The following is an 18,167-nucleotide window of genomic DNA, read 5'->3' as shown; positions in this document are numbered from 1 at the left end:
TGTCCTCTGGACATATATGACTATTTCCCACAAAAGTAATCTAAGACAATTTTATGGATCTGGATAAGCTCCTTTTAATGCTTATGCCCTCAACAGTTTTATAAATTTTGCTTTTTTGCCTCTAAAACATAACTTCATGTATAGATTGGTTTTGTTTTAGTTGAAGGTTGTATGATGACTTGTATTTGTTCACATCATTGTCTTTGGTGGAAAGTTTTCTTGATTGCAATCATACTTAATCTGCTATTGCCCCCTGAAGTTTTGATTGTATAATTTCAATTATACATAGGAGCTAGGTATAAAGTGTTAATTGCAAAAATGATCAGTATGACAAGATGATTCCTCCCAGAAAATTGGAGAAAAATCTGTTGACAGTTTTTGTGTTATTGCTCAAGAAATAGTTTTTTTAGGCCATAAGTGGCTGTTATCATGAAAACAAATGTAAAAGAGTTAATTGCAAAAATGATTAGCACTATTAGATCAATAGTTCCTGAAAAAATCAGAAAAAAACTGTCAACTACCTTTGAGTAATTGGACCTGAAACAAATTTTTCCAATTTTGCCCAGGTGCTCAGGTAAAAGTCTTAAATATAAACTGCAAAACTTGTCAGCATAACAAGATCTATTTACTCTGATATTTATACTTTGTACTTGTTTGGCTTTATAAATATTTTTATATGAGCGTCACTGATGAGTCTTACATAGACGAAACGCGCGTCTGGCGTATTAAATTATAATTCTGGCACCTTTGACAACTATTTATTACAACCCTAGGGTATCACCAGCCCAGTAGTCAAAACTTCTGTGCTGACTTGAATTATCATTGATATGGTCATATTTATAAATTAACTGTTTACAAAACTTTAGAATTTTTGAAATACTAGGGTTTTATACCTCAGGAATAGATTACCTTAGTTGTATTTGGCAAACATTTTAGGAATTTGATCCTCAATACTCTTCAACTTTGTACTTTATTTGGCCTTTTTAATTTATTTGGATTTTAGCGTCACTGGTGAGTCTTTTGTAGACGAAACGCGAGTCTGGCATAAATACAAAATTTAAATCCTGGTATCTATGTTGAGTTTATTTACAACCGCTGGGTCGCTGCAAATTTTATTGATCTTTCATTGATTTACAAATTGAAAAATACGGATTTAAGTTCGGCCCTAACATGTTTGTACGTTTTAAAAATAAAGCCATCATATCATTCGGAAAGTCATTTTTTGTCGAAAGTATTGGAAAACTTGAAAGTTATATAAAGTTTTTGAGGTAGTAGAAACATATGACAGAGGTCAACACTAGACAACATACATTGAATAGAAATTACAAAGATCATATCACAATGATCATGACATTCATTTAGTATTGTGCATTTCCCTCTCTCCTCAGTTAGCACAGATGCACTGCCCTGTCATCACGAAACATTTCTAAGGACAACTATTTAGTTAAAAGCTATTATATATGAAACAATGAACTGCTATATATTTATTTGAGCAAAGCAAAAACCACATACCCACTATTTATCCCTGCCAATAGTGGGCGGATGAAAAATTCAGAATCCTTGCTGACTGTAGTGTTTATAAAATTATAATTTAAAAGTGACTTCTTTTATGCATACCAACAATACACATAACCTTTTCCAATATTTATTTAAATAGTGATGTCAAAGTCAATATACAGAACTAACATACACTGTTTAGAAAAAAAACCAGGTCCCATGATCACAAAACGTATACTCTGATAACATAGAATATATATCCATATGGGTCAATCAGTTTTTGCCACTTGAAATTAAGTTGAGAGGAGGTTGGGTCAGTGAAAAAACTATGTGAATTCATTTTTTTGTTATCCTACATTAAATTTTTGATGTTGTCCTTAATTCCGGCATGGGTCGATTTTATATATTGTGTACATCAATATATAAATTCTTTTAAATAATGTTGTGTTTTTTGCACTGTTGTTTGTTTATCTTTTTCTTTTAAGGAATGGCGTTGTGAGTTTGAATGTCCCTTCGCCTCTCTTTAACTATTATGCCGTCAAAATATACACAGAGCAGATGTAAGATAGAAGGATTGAATCTTATTTCATATGTAAAACAACACAATTACAATAACCTTTTAAATTAAGACAGAAAGATTAATACGAATAATATTTGCACAGCTCATTGTTTGTCAATTTATACTTCTGATTTGTATGACCCAGTCGTAGTTAATTTGGACATAAAATGATACTCTTGACCTACCATCCGTCTGTACCTATTTCGTTTCGCACTCTTACTTTTAAGCTTCCTGATTAAAATTTGAAGACACTATATACGGTGCTAAGAACCATTACTCGCAGACAGAATTTGAATTTTGGCAGTGAGTCACTTACCGTTCTAGAGTTATGCTCCTGTTCAACTTAAAAAATTGCAAAGCTTCCCATCATGATTTTCTTGATAGAAGGTTGCTGCTCACATGGAAGCTTTTCAACCAAGAGTTCCAAATGGTGAAGTTGAAATCATCCCTTCGTAAATTTTACGGACGCCATCACGAGTTGGTTGACCGTTATGTGATGACCGTTTCACTTATGATATCGGATTCTTTACGTAGTAACTACAATCACCTGCCCTTTTCACGAATGTGACCTACCGAATTAGACTGTTTACCGGATTTGTTACAACACGAGCAACACAACGGGCGTCACAGGATCTGCTTACCCTTTCGGAGCATCTGATATCACCCCCAGTGTTTTGCAGGGTTCGTGTTGCTTATTCTTCAGTTTTATATGTTGTGTCATGTGTACTATTGTTTGTCTGTTTGTCTTTTTAATTTTTAGCCATTTTAGTCAGTTTATCTTCGATTTATGAGTTTGACATAAAGTGACACTCTTAACCTACCATCCGTCTGTACCTATTTCGTTTTCGCACTCTAACCTTTTTCAGCTTCCTGATCCAAATTTGATAAAAATTATATACAATGCTAAGAACCATTACTCGCAGACACAGTTTGAAATTTGGCAGTGAGTCACTTACCGTTCTTAGTCTAGAGCTATGCTCCTGTTCAAATTAAAAAAATGCAAAGCTTAAGAGCGGATCATATGAGGATTCAAAGAAAGTTCTCATCAATACACTGTGCCGTGTAAACTACCAAAAAGAAGAAAAAAAAGACTTAAATAAAGCTAACCAGCCAATGCTATACAAGGATTATGCTTCTAGAGTTTTTCTTTCTCGAAAATCATTAGGATCCTTAATTTGAGACTCATAATATGTTATAGGCGAGGAAATCTCTTTGTCGAGATATGTATGAAATACCTAAATTGATTGCATAATTAATTCAACTTACACAACCCGTTTTACTTGGGTCCGACAGGTAGAAAAGAGGGGACCAGAAATAACCTTTAATAGTTATGTCATGAATGAATAGCTTCTTGAATTTTGTCCCAGAACACAATATTTCCTTCTACGTCATTTGGATATTCGATGTACGATTGTTTCTCTATAAGTTCGAGCATCATAAGTGGCATTTCTCTTGGTTGAATTTGCTCCAGGAATACTAGGAAAATGATATTCCTTCCATCTCGAGAATAAATGTTTTCCATACGGGCCATGTTGAATTCAAACATACAGTAGTGCGACTCAAAAAACTTTCTTGTTATAATGCAAACCGTCTTTCTGCTGTCATGAATAGCGTTTGTAATATTGACTGTTATCTCTTGGCCATGTAAGAAATCACGTTGGTGCACGCATAATTTAGCATTCCCTTCAGTTTCTAAGTTTGCAATGCAATCTTTTAATACAAATGCTTTATCATCATCACAGTACGAAATAAAAGCATCGGAAGTGTATTCACCGTCGTCTGTGGAACCCTTGTAACCATAGAGTTAACTTTTGGCAAGATAAAACATGTATCGAAGTTTTCATCTGTATTTATACACTAAAGCCAAAACAATAACGGTCAGCATGACTGCCAAACCTACAGACAACGCTATGACTAAGGTCGTATATGCCGTACACCCCTTCTGTACTTGCTGTATTAGTGAGTTTATGGGGTAGAAACTAAAACCGGTCCCATCTTCTAAATTACACTTTTCGTTAAGCAGCAAATCAACTTTTGTTTTGGAAATCCACTTTAAAAACGGTAGTGTGTTGCAGGTACATCGCAATGCATTTTTTTGTAAATTAACTGTGAAATGGGTATTTTTAGACAGGCCATCGAACATTGCCATAGCTTTCCCGTCTAATGTCGTAAAATTGTTGCTTGATAAATCCAAATACTGAAGACTTTTCGAATTGCGAAACATCAAAAGTAACCTTTTGCAGCTTGTTGTCATTCAGATTGATATATTTTAAATTTGGCTGTCCCTTGAATAATATAAATGCTAGTTTTTCAATACCATTCATCGACAAATCTATAATCTCAAGCCTGCTATATTTACTTGACATTTTATAACTGCGAGTACTAAGAAATCTTCCTAAATAATTATTTTGTAGACTAAGATTTCGAATATTCACTAAATCTAACGCAAACTTCTCGAGTTTATTACTGGAAAGATTCAGTTCTTGTAAACTTGGAGGAGGTGCATAAAGTTTAGACGGTGGAAAGCTTTCACCAAGTCTATTGTCGGTCATTCTCAGATACTTTAGAGACGAGTTCTTTAAATTTAAACTAATCGGATTCCATGGATAATATTCAAAACTACATGAAAAGGTGTTTTCAAATGACAAAGTTTCTAATGGCGTCAGTTTCAGTTCGTTTGTGAGACTAATAAAATGCAGTAAATCTTGTACCAACTCCAGGACTAGACTGTGCACGTAAAGCTGTCTTATACTTTGTAGACTTTGGTGTCCACCCAAGATGATAAACATCTTACACTGATTGTCAAAAGAAATGTTTGTCAAACGTGGAAGAAACTGAAAAGTTTTTGCATCAATGTATACTGGATAATAACATCTGCCGATATTTAGAGAACTAAGATGCTTTAAATATTTATATCCGTCTCCAAATATAATGTGTGTGGCGGATTGTATAGGAACGTCTAATTCCAATTTCTCCAATGTCTTCAAGTCTGACATTGTTTTATCCGAGATCACTTTTGTCCGTTTACTAACCCTTTTAGTTGTACTTTTAATGCAAAGATGTTTTAGAGAGATTTACGGGATAAAAGCACCGTTTGGAAACATTGTATAAGCTATTGGGTTGTCATTTAAGTTTAATACTTTGAGTTTCCCCAATCCCTTAAAAGAGTGTAATTTCAAAAGATTAATCTTATTATATGATAAATCCAATAAGGATAGATTTGTTAGATTTTGAAATACGTTGTCCTCTATTTCCTTTATACAGTTATGTTGTAGGTTTAAAGTGTAAACATTTCGTGGAACGTCAGGAATTTCCATAAGTTTACCGTTTGCACAGTCGACATGTAATTGGGATGTTCCTGTCGCATTAAAGCACTGACACTGAGTATTGAAAATACACACGGAGGATAACTTTAAATCGATATCCATATTTGCACCAAGGCAAATTAACACAAATAGAAAATTAACAATTGCAGTCACCATCATTGTCCTTTGTTGGTTAAGGGACCTGTAAAATATAAAACTTTTTCTATAATATTTATTTAAACACAAACATTTCATTTGCAACAATACAAGAAAACAACTTATATTTTCCATATTCGCAATAACAATCAAAACGAGACTAGGTTTTGTATTGTATTATGATATAAAAAATGAAAATCGAAACATTTGAATTTTTCGTTTTCTCTATTTAAAACAAAAAATAAAAACAAAAACGAATGGACGAAGAAAACAGTAATCTATTATAGATAGCCGTTGCAATCTCAATTTTATAAAGCATCTGGTACTTTATTCATTTATTATAATTGTATTTAAGAAAAGGTTAACTTACTTTTCATGTACTGAATGATTTAGACATGTTAGATGGATTGAAGGACGTTTTCGAAACTGAAAATTATATCCTAGTAATCAAGTCAGTCGGGCGGTACTTCCTGTTTCTACGTCATATTCATTCATCACAAAGAGGAAATTAATGTGCTTAATTTGTTTAAAAAATTACAATTTTGACAGACACATATCCTGTCTTTTTATCATTTGATAGTTTTGTTCAAATGTTGAAATTGAATTCGTAACTATTTAACATATAAATATGAAAACTTTCAAAGTCGATAAATAGTAACAAAGGATGCAGTGCAACATATCTTCGCTCCTTTATGTACATAAAACCATAAAAAAAAGATTGTGGATTACTTTCCAGTTCATGCCTGTGTGAGGTCTTACGTGCTCGTACAATACTCATTTTGATTAAGAATATTACTAAAAGCAATGCGTTTAACAGTGGGTTCAATAAAAAGTGAAATCACTAAAATACTGTACTCCGCGGAAATTCAAAACAGAAAGTCCCGTCACAAATGGCAAAATCAAAACTCAAACACATCAGACGAATGCATAACAACTGACATATTTCAGACTTGGTATATGCAGTTTCTTATGTAGAAAATGGTGGATAAATTTGGGTTGTATAGCTAGTTAAACCTCTCACATGTATGCCAGTCACATGAAATTCCATTATATTGTTACGATGTGTGAACAAAACGACACTCATAATAGGTAAAAATTTCAAAAAAGTGATACAACAGTCAACATTGTTTTATAATCTTAATAAATATGAAAACAAATAAATATGTACGAAAGAAAAACAAAAGGGCATAAAGACAAAGCACATAAGCAAAAAATGAAATGTAATAACAATGTGTCAATTTATTTCAAGAAAAATAGTGTTGTAAAAACTAAAATCTAAGAATTCAAATTTGAAATACCCTTATATAAGCATGTCATTGCCTCATTTATAATCGTCAAATGTGACGTCATTTTTTTGTCATTTGTTACAATTTCTAATATGACGTCACTTGGCGTTGAGGTTTAAACTTATTCTGATGTGTTGCATTTTGTCGGGTTATGTAATGTATTTCGGTTGTTTCCTGCAATTAGTTAATACTTCAGTTTTATCATGTACATCTTTTGTAAAGTCATTTTATAAAATTAACTGTTTGCAAAAGTATAAATTATTCTAAATAATAGGGATGCTCTTGTACCTAACAGAAAACCCTGGCCGTTTTTTGCACAACTTTTTTGAACTTTTGGTCCTCAATGCTGTTCAACTTTGTACTTGTTTCGGCTTTCAAACTTTTGTATCTGGGCGTCACTAGTAAGTCTTGTGTGGACAAAATGCACTTCTGACGTATTAAAACTTGTTGCCTTTATTAGCTATTATTCGTGTGTTTCTTTGTCAGTTGTGTTCTCCTATTTATTTATATTGTAGTCCTGGAATGTTGTGTTGTCATTTTAATGTTATTTTTCACATGGCCATAAAAGAGGGAGGTTTGGCATGCCACAAAACCAGGTTCAACCCACCATTTTTTTTTACTTTAAAAACGTCCTGTACCAAGTCAGGAATATTGCCATTGTTATATTATAATTCGTTTCTGTGTGTGTTACATTTTAACGTTGTGTTTCGGTTGTGTCGTTTGTTTTCTCTTATTTTTGAGTGTGAATTCACATTACTATAAGACGTGTCACGGTACTTATCTATCCCAAATTCATGTATTTGGTTTTGATGTTATATTTGTTATTTTCAAATTTTTGGATTTTGTCTAATGCTTAGTCCGTTTTTCTGTGTGTATAGGTGTGTGTGTGTGTGTTACATTTTAATGTTGTGTTGTTGTTCTCCTCTTATATTTAATGCGTTTCCCTCAGTTTTAGTTTGTTACCGATTTTGTTTTTTGTCCATGGATTTATGAGTTTTGAACAGCGGTATACTACTGTTGCTTTATTTATACGCAATAATGTCATGTCTAACATTTCATTCCGCCAATAGTAGATCATAATGTGTGTCTATATATCATATATGTCTCCTCAAAATGGAGAGTATAGTTGATAGAAATATTGTTTTTGTATTCTTATAATAAAGATTAATGAAAATGTCTAGGAAATTCGTAGGTTTGCATATAGCCGCGTAATGTATGAATATTTTGAATTTCTAGGTTTCTATGTTAATCTGTGCTCCACATTAAAAGCTATTTTGACTTATGAACTAGTACTAGAATCTCCAAATAAGGAATGCCGTGTATTCAAACATGCATTTTTAATGTTCGAGACTGTCACGGAAAACAAAAGCACACTATTTTTCAAAAAAAGGATATGTTTTTTATGTGCACGATTTCTGAGAAACTGTATGTATGCACTTGTCGTATGGTTCCACTTATGGTCCATGGTGATGATAATTTCTTAGTTGATTAGTTAAGAACTAACCCACTATCATTAATGAAAGTCTTTTAAGTGTACATTACAAAAGAGGGACGAAAGATACCAAAGGGACAGTCAAACTCATAAATCTAAAACAAACTGACAACGCCATGCTAAAAATGAAAAAGACAAAAAACAACAGCACACACGACACAACATAGAAAACTAAAGAATAAACAACACGAACCCCACCAAAAAACTAGGGGTGATCTCAGGTGCTCCGGAAGGGTTTGCAGATCCTGCTCCACATGTGGCACCCGTCGTGTTGCTTATGTGATAACAAATCCGGTAAATAGTCTAATTCGGTAGGTCACATTCATGAAAGGGAAGGGGATTGTAGTTTCGACGTAAGGAACATATTCGATATCATTTGTGAAACGGTTATTACATGACGGTCAACCAACTCGTAATGGCGTCCGTAAAATTGACGAAGGGATGATTTCAACTCCACCATTTGGAACTCTTGGTTTAATAGCTTCCTTGTGAGCAGCAACCCTCTATCAAGAAAATCATGATAGGAAATGCAAGCACGGGAATATCGTATCAATTGGGAGATATATACCCCGTATGCAGGTGCTGCTGGAATGTTGCTACTTAGAAATAGAAAGTTCACAATTGGAAAGCTGAAATCATCTCTTTTGTCGTAAAGTTTTGTTTTCAACCGACCCTCATTGTCAGTTTCTAGATGTAAGATATGAGGCCGACTTAACTGTAGTATCCTTTATCTCTAGCTCGATTGGATAGATGCGTTCCACATAGTCACCAAATTTTGAATTATTTAATGAAAGAACATCATCTATATAGCGAAAAGTAGAGTTAAAGGATATTGCTAACTTCTTATCTTTCTTCCTAAGAAGTTCCTGCATGAAATCAGCCTCATAATAATAAAGAAACAAGTCGGCAAGTAGAGGGGCACAGTTTGTTCCCATTGAAATGCCGACAGTCTGTTGAAAAAGACGTCCTCCGAACGTAACCAATATGTTGTCAATCAAGAAATCAAGCATCTTGATAATGTCAGTTTCAGAGAATTTTTTGATTACAACATGTAAACTGCAGAAGAAAAAGAATATATTCTATTAAGGGCATCTGATACAGTTACAGATGAGGTAATGACGTTGCTAACGTAAATTGTTATTTTCGCGACGTCGAACTGACTTATCAGGAAAAGATGCACTTTTCGACTTATCATTCAAACTAATTTTACTTAAACACGAGTTCATGGACCCCTTTTTTAAAATGACATTTAGTTTGATTATGTACCGAACTGCTGTATCACTAGCCTGTCAACAGCGACGTTGTGAGTTCGAATCCTGCACGTGGTAAGTAGGTTCAACTCAAATTTTATTTGAATATGATTGTCAATTTTTCTACCGAAGGATGGTGAGTCTCTCCGATCACTCCGGCTATAATGAGATGATGTATCATCTCCTATTAGATAACTTAGAATCAAAATTGAAATGAGTTAGATGTAAGCAATACTAGTCAACCATACGACCTTTAATAAGTATATAAACGTATACTGTACAGTCGGCAGACATTAGAAAACTAACAGCCTAATCGATAAATTTTACGACCACCATCACCATTTTGTTGATCGTTATGGAATATCCCTTTCACAGATGATAGTGGATATATTTTTTTATGTCGTTACCGCCCCCTTATCCCGAATGTGACCCACCGATTTAGATTTATTACCAGGTTTTTAATAAAATGAATAACATGACGGGCCACAGGTTGAGCAGGAAATAAACTCACCATAGATACCAGGACTAAATTTAATATATACGCCAGACGCGCGTTTCGTCTACAAAAGACTCATCAGTGACGCTCGAATCCAAAAAAGTTAAAAAGGCCAAATAAAGTACGAAGTTGAAGAGCATTGAGGACCAAAATTCCTAAAAGTTTTCCAAATACAGCTAAGGTAATCTATTCCTGAGGTAGAAAAGCCTTAGTATTTCAAAAAATTCAATATTTTGTTAACAGTAAATTTATAAATATAACCATATCAATTACAATTCATGTCTACTGGGCTTGTGGTACTCTCGGGGAAATAAATCTCCACCAGCAGTGGCATCGACCCAGTGGTTATAAATAAACTCATCATAGATACCAGGACTAAATTTAATATATACGCCAGACGAACTGATTACCCTTTCGGAGTAACTTAGATCACTAACAGTTTTTGGTGTTGTTCTGTTGGCTAAGTCTTTATGTTTTATATTCTGTTTTATGTACTATCGGTATTGTTTGCCTGTTTGTCTTTTGCTTTTAAAGCCATGACGTTAGCAGTTAACTTTTTGATTTTGAATGTCCTTTTGATATCTTTCGTTTCTATTTTATAACAAAACAATTTACGAAAAACAAATATGACAGACACGAACCAACAACAATAACAGAAGCACATGCTCATGGCTTGGGACAGACACATACATTATCCGTCGGATCACCAGTGATGGTGATATAATGCTGAAAACACATTCTGTAAATATAATTCGTCAGTTTAATATAAGCCTAACAATGTTAGATATGTAAATTGCGGAAGTAATTTTTTTGTTCTTTCCTGGCCGTCATCACTGGTGACCCGATGGATAAAATCCGTCGTAGAGTTGTCACTGGTTTTGACGTTCGTATAGTATAATTATTTCTTTGAGATAGAAAGGTTACGATAGTTATATTTTATTTATTATACAAAACAATGAAAATACAGTTAATAATTTTAAAGACAAGATAAGAATACACAATAATACAGCTATGTTTAGCTGGGAAAATCAAAAACACAGTAGCAAACATCAATAATCATATATCACCTGCAAAGAAATCATTGGTCACTATGTCAAAGGAAAATACAAAAATCATAAATTTTACCAACCGATTGAAAAAACTGACATTGAAACACACAAATCTACACCTCGGATACTTTATGGACATTAAATTTAAATGCATATTTAGAATTGATCATACTTTAATACTTCTTCCATCATCATGATATTGTGATTTAAAAAGAACCTTGCTATATTCAATCTTTCTTTGTGCTTACATATTACGAGATCCTCCCTTTACAGTTTATTTTACACAAATTCGTAAAACGAATAGTTCCTTTCATATAACTGTATAACTGACACGACATATAGTGTATTGTAATTATTTTTTTACATGTAGTTTGATTCTAAATGGTATTCTTAAAGGGAAGTGAACAATTGATATGTTTACTAATTGAATCAGTATTGGTCTTGCGGGCATTTTCTTATTTACACTGCTGATTTAATTGTTAGTTTAAACTGCTGATTAGTTTTGTCTTTTTTTCAAATACAGCTGATGTTTAATGGCGTTGCTTTGCCACGTTTAAGATGACATGATCTTTATACTTATTTTGAAACACATGTACAATGTTGCAACAGTATTAGGTTATTATGTGCTTTTAAAGTTAATTGGAATCTTCTATACCCCGTGTCAACCAGTTCAGTTGACCATACTTGCTTTGAAATTACATAATTTTAAAATTCAATTATTGCACGTATAACTTTTATTCATAACGTTTTTCAAAGGTGTTTTATTTTCTCAAATATTATTTTGTTGACATCTCAGCAAAGCATTAGATCGATTCAATGGTGCTCGCTTCGAGTGCAGAAGCGAGTGCGGAATGTTATGGGTTTGATAACCCGACGGGATTATTTCCTCACATTGAAATAAATACATAATGAAAATGAATATAAAAAAAAACTGAAGAGAACGATTTCAGTATTGCAACAAATGTCATGAATGAATAGCTTCTTTTATTTTTTCCCAGAACACAATATTTCCTTCTTCGTCATTAGGATATTCAATGTAAGACTGTTTCTCTATAAGTTCGAGCATCATAAGTGGCATTTCTTTTGGTTGAATTTGCTCTAGAAATACTAGGAAAATGATATTTCTTCCATCTCGAGAATAAATATTTTCCATTCGGGCCATATTAAATTCAAACATACAGTAGTAAGACTCAAAAAACTTTCTCGTTATTATGCAAAAAGTCTTTCTGCTTTCATGAATGGCGTTTGTAATATTGACTGTTATCTCTTGGCCTGGTATGAAGTCTCGTTGGTGCACGCATAATTTAGCATTCCCTTCAGTTTCTAAATTTGCAATGCAATCTTTTAATACAAATGCTCTATCATCATCACAGTACGATATAAAAGCATCGTAAGTGTATTCACCGTCGTCTGTTGAAGCCTTGTAGCCATAGTGTTTACTTTTGGCAAGGTAAAACATGTATCGAAGTTTCCATCTGTATTTATACACTAAAGCCAAAATAATAACGGTCAGCATGACTGCCAACCCTACAGACAACACTATGACTAACGTCGTATATGACATACATCCCTTCTGTACTTGCTGTATTAGTGAGTTTATTGGGTAGAAACTGAAACCGATCCCATCTTCTAAATAACACTTATCGTTCAGCAGCAAATTTACTTTCGTTATTGAAATCCACTTTAAAAATGGTAGTGTGTTACAAGTACATAGCAGTGCATTTTTTTGTAAATTAACTGTGAAATTTGTATTTTTAAACAAACCATCGAACATTACCATAGCTTTCTCGTCTAATGTCGTAAAATTGTTGCTTGATAAATCCAAATAACGAAGACTTTTTAATCGAGAAACATCAAAAGTAACCTTTTGCAACTTATTACGATTCAGATTGATATATTTTAAATTTGGCTGTCCCTTGAATAATATAAATGTTAGATTTTCAATACCATTCATCGACAAATCTATAAACTCAAGCTTGCTAGATTTATTTGACATTTTATAACTGCGAGTACTTAGAAATCTTCCAATATAATTATTTTGTAGACTAAGATTTCGAATATTCTCTAAATCTAACGCAAACTTCTCGAGTTTATTACTGGAAAGATTCAGTTCTAGTAAACTTGGAGGAGGTGGATAAAGTTTAGACGGTGGAAAGCTTTCACCGAGTCTATTTTCGGTCATTCTCAGATTCTTAAGAGACGAGTTGTTCAAACTTAAACTAATTGGATTCCATGGATAATAATCAAAATTATCCGAAAAGGTGTTTTCAAATGACAAAGTTTCTATTGGCGTCAGTTTTAATTCGTCAGTGAGATTTTTAAAATATAGCAAATCGTATACCAAGTCTTTAGCTAAATGGTGCACGTAAAGTTGTCTTATGCTTTGTAGACTTTGATGTCCACCCGGAGATATAAACATACTACACTGAATGTCAAAAGAAATTATTGTCAAATGTGGCATAAACTGGAAGGTTTTTTCGTTAACCGATACTGGATAATAACATGTCCCGATATTGAGAGAAATAAGATGATTTAGATATCTATATCCTTCTCCAAATATATTTTTTCCTCCGATTGGTACTGGAATGTCTATTTCCAAATTCTCTAATGTCTTCAAGTCTGACATTGTTTTATCCGAAAAAATGTGTGTACGTTCACGGACCGCTTTGGTTGTACTTTTAATGCAAAGACGTATGAGAGATACTAACGGTATAAATGATCCGTTTGGAAACCTTGTATATTTTATTGGGTTGTCATTCAAGTTTAACACTTTTAGTTCTCCCAATCCCTCAAAAGACTTTGATTTCAAACTGTTAATTTTATTAAATGATAAATCCAACAAGAATAAAGTCGTTAAACTTTGAAATACGTTGTCCCCAATTTTCTTTATACGGTTATGTTGCAGGTTTAAAATGTAAACATTTCGTGGAACGTCTGGAATTTCCACTAGTTTACCGTTTGCACAGTCGACATGCAATTCAGATGTTCCTGTCTCATTAAAGCACCGGCACTGAGTATTGAAAATACACACGGAGGATAACTTCAAATCGGCATCCATCTTCACAATAAGGCAAGTTATCACAAATAGAAATTTAACAGTTACAGATGTCATCGTTAATGGACCTGTAAAAAACAAACCTTTTCTTATAAATGTTTATTTAAACATAATAATTGCTTTGCCAAAATTCAGGCCGTTGTGACGTAGAAAGCAGTAATTTATTCTAGATAGCCGTTGCAATCTCAATTTTATAAGGCATCTGGTACTTTATTCATTTACTATGATTTTATTTAAAAAAAAAGTTAAACTTACTTTTTATGTACTGAATGTATCAACCTGGACTTGTAGAGATCCACAAATTGATTGAAGGCCGGTTTGGAAACTGAAATATATATAATTAGTCAGTCTTGTGGAACTTCCTGTTTCTACGTCATACTCATTAATCACAACGAGGAAATTAATTTGCTTAATTTGTTTTAAAAAAATAAACTTTTGACAGAGATATATTCTGCCAGTATCAAGGGGTACAATCAAAATCACGTGATGGATATACACACACCGGAAGTAACAGTCGAGCAGACCGCTTGAAAGGTAAGTAGTCGTATTTACTTGTTTATATCAATAAAATTTAATAAATAAGGTAGTGCACCGAATGTAGGATACTATCTAGTTTTGAAATACACAATTATCCTTGCTGGAAAGCGTGCAGTTAATGCGAACACTTCGACACAGTTCCAACATTTCACCGTCGAAGTGTTTGCAATAACTGCACGCTTTCTAGCAAAAACAATTGTGTATTTTAAAACTACATACTATCCGACATTCGGTGTGCCAACTTATTAATCAAAATTTAATTGATATAAACAAGAAAATGCAACTACTAACCTTTCAAGCGGCGAGTTCGACTGTAACTTCCGGTGTGTGTATATCCATCACGTGATTTTGATTGTACCCCTTGAGTATATCATTTGATAATTTTGTGCAAATGTTGAAATTAAATTTGCAGGCAACAGATTAACGTATAAATATGCAAACTGTTAAAGTAAAAAATCATAACAAAGTGTGAATGGCAACATATCTTCTTCTTAAACACAAATTCATGAAAAAAAATGTGTATTACTTTCAAGCGCTTCCCTGAGTGAGGTTTTGCGTGCTGGTAAAATATTCATTTTGAAATAGAATATTACAGAAAGCAATGCGTTTAACAGTCAGATCAATAAAAGTAAAATAACAAAAAACCAGACTCCAAGGAAATTCAAAACGGAAAGTTCTTTAACAAATAAAAAAATAAAAAGCTCAAACACCTCAGACGAATGAATAACAACTGACATATTTTATACTTGGTACAGGTATATTCATATGTCAAAAATGGTGGCTTAAACCTGGTTTTCTAGCTAGCTAAACCTCTCACTTGTATGCCAGTTGCATGAAATTCCATCATATTGTAACGATGTGTGAACAAAACAAAAGAATAATAAGTAAACATGTCAAAATAATGGAACAACAGTCAACGTTGTGTTACAATGTTAATCCATTGAAAAAGAAACAAATATGTAACAAAGAAACACAAAAGGGCATAAAGACAAAGCACATAAGCAAAAATGAAATGTAACGACATTGTGTCGATTTATTTCAAGTTCAATAGTCTTGTAAAAAGTCAAAAGTAGGAATTCAAATTTGAAATACCCTTATTCAGCATTCCATTGTCTATTTATACGTAATAACGGCATGTCCAACATTTCATCGTTCAAATAGTAGATCAGAATGTGTGTCTTTATTTTCTATTTTTCCTAAGAATACAAAATAGAGTTGGCAGAAATATTGCTTTTGCATTCTTATGGTTAAGATAAATGAAAATGTCTAGAAAAGATCAAGGTTAGCAAATAGCCGGTGTATGCAACATGTTTAACCCCGCTGCATTTTTGCGCCTGTCCCAAGTCAGGAGCCTCTGACCTTTGTTAGTCTTGTAATATTTTAATTTTAGTTTCTTGTGTACAATTTGGAAATTAGTATGGCGTTCATTATCGCTGAACTAGTATATATTTGTTTAGGGGCCAGCTGAAGAACGCCTCCGGGTGCGGGAATTTCTCGCTACATTGAAGACCTGACCTGAAGATTGACACTGTCCTTATCTGTCTGCGTTCCATGATAACAACTGCATTAATTGCTTTATTAAGCTTTAACACTCTATTATCCAACGTTTGTGTCCTAAAGCAATAACGTGTTTGCCCTTAAACAAAAGTTTTATAAATCTGTAACACTCTATAATCCTTTTTTTGTGTCCTAAAGCAATAACGTGTGTGCCCTGAAACAAAAGTTTTATAATCTTCACTGGTCAGTTTATTAAACTTGTGCTTATTGTTATGCGTTTACTTTTCTGCATTGGCTAGAGGTATAGGGGGAGGGTTGAGATCTCATAAACATGTTTAACCCCGCCGCATTTTTGCGCCAGTCCTAAGTCAGGAGCCTCCGGCCTTTGTTAATCTGGTATTATTTTAACTTTTAGTTTCTTGTGTACAATTTGGAGTTAAGTATGGCGTTAATTATCACTGAACTAGTATATATATTTGTTTATGGGCCAGCCGAAGGACGCCTCCGGGTGCGGGAATTGGTGTTGGTGACCTTCTGTTGTTGTCTGCTCTATGGTCGGGTTGTTGTCTCTTTGACACATTCCCCATTTCCATTCTCAATTTTATCAAAACATAAAAATCAAATAGTATTGAATAAAGGCAACATAAGTCATAGATCGGAAAAGAGAAAACACATCAACTTTAAGAGGAAAACAACGGAACAACAGAAACAATGAACTGCAACAAAAACAAATGCAAACTTACAGAATGTCGGACTATTTGATACTAAATGAAATATTCCTGATTTGGTACAGGATATTTATAGAAATAATGGTAGTCTGAACTTGTTTTTATGGCTAGCCAAACCTCACTCTTATATGACAATTAATTAATTTAAACAAGAATGTGTACACGGATGCCCCACTCAATCATTTTCCATGTTCCATGGACCGTGAAATAGGGTAAAAAATCTGATTTGGCATTAAAATCAGAAAGATTATACTATAGGGAACATGTGTACTAAGTTTCAAATTGATTGGACTTCATCTTCATCAAAAACTACCTTGACCAAAAACTTTAACCTGAAACTCCCACTTTCATTTTCTATGTTGAATGGACCATGAAATTGGGTTCAAAAGACTAATTTGGCTTTAAAATAAGAAAGATCATATCATAAGCAACAAGTGTACTAAGTTTCAAGTTGATTGGACTTCAGCTTCATCAAAAACTACCTTGACCAAAAACTTTAACCTGAAGCGGGATGAACGAACGAACGGACGGACGAACGGAGCCACAGACCAGAAAACATAATGCCCCTGTACTATCGTAGGTGGGGCATAACAATATATCTCTAAAACGAGAACACTACGTTAAGACATACAGTACAAACAAACAAAAGAACACTCAGCACAGGTAAATGTATAAATAGATAATTACTATACTATATATATAAAAATATTAATTTTCGCGAAGCATTTAGGTCACGGAAATTCCACAATATGGCATCAGTAAGGAGAGTTGTACAAATAATGTGAATACACAGGACCCCCATCCAAATTATCTTTAACTAAAAGTATTCATCTTTTTTCTATTTTATATGTACTAACAATATTCCATTTTTCTATAAATTCGATTAAAATGTGCCAAAATCTGAGTTGAATTAGGTCGAATGCCCCAAATAAACATTCCCTGATTGATTGAAGTACTGTGGCGTCGATGTAAAGCATAGCAAGCCTCGATGTAAAGCACACGCTTCACAGGAAAAAGGAGAGTTTTACAAGTATTTACTCTCAATCCAATTTATGTATTGCTGAAAATAATCAAGTGTTCATCATTTTCTGTTTTGATTCTGCTAACAACATTCCATTTTTCCATAATTCCGATTTAAATATGTGAAACCCCGCAATAAAAATAGATGGCCTCAATGGCAAAAGCAACGCTAAAAATTTCCGTTAATATGTAAACATCTTGAAGTTCGACCCTGGGTTTAAAAGGGTTAATAAACCGATT

At 33.5% G+C, this 18,167-nt stretch overlaps 1 protein-coding gene and 1 pseudogene across 1 annotated transcript; both read right to left on the bottom strand.

The window, feature by feature from the left end:
• Positions 1-3,737: 3,737 nt before the first annotated feature.
• Positions 3,738-5,990, bottom strand: LOC139515315 (toll-like receptor 4; annotated as a pseudogene).
• A 5,147-nt stretch (positions 5,991-11,137) lies between these two features.
• LOC139516822 (toll-like receptor 4) lies at positions 11,138-14,473 on the bottom strand. Its single transcript, XM_071307152.1, has 2 exons — positions 14,401-14,473; positions 11,138-14,213 (listed from the first exon to the last, which is right to left on the bottom strand). Exon 2 carries the CDS (start codon positions 14,200-14,202, stop codon positions 12,055-12,057), a length of 2,148 nt encoding a protein of 715 aa, XP_071163253.1. The 5' UTR covers positions 14,203-14,213; positions 14,401-14,473; the 3' UTR covers positions 11,138-12,054.
• Between the last annotated feature and the right edge of the window lie 3,694 nt (positions 14,474-18,167).

Source organism: Mytilus edulis, chromosome 3 (genome assembly GCF_963676685.1).
Source record: "Mytilus edulis chromosome 3, xbMytEdul2.2, whole genome shotgun sequence".
NCBI lineage: Eukaryota > Metazoa > Mollusca > Bivalvia > Mytilida > Mytilidae > Mytilus > Mytilus edulis.
This window is presented reverse-complemented; position numbering and strand designations above follow the sequence as displayed.

Coding starts and splice junctions, on each gene's coding strand:
- LOC139516822 (XM_071307152.1), bottom strand. CDS start 14,202: ATGACATCTGTAACTGTTAAATTTCTATTTGTGATAACTTGCCTTATT.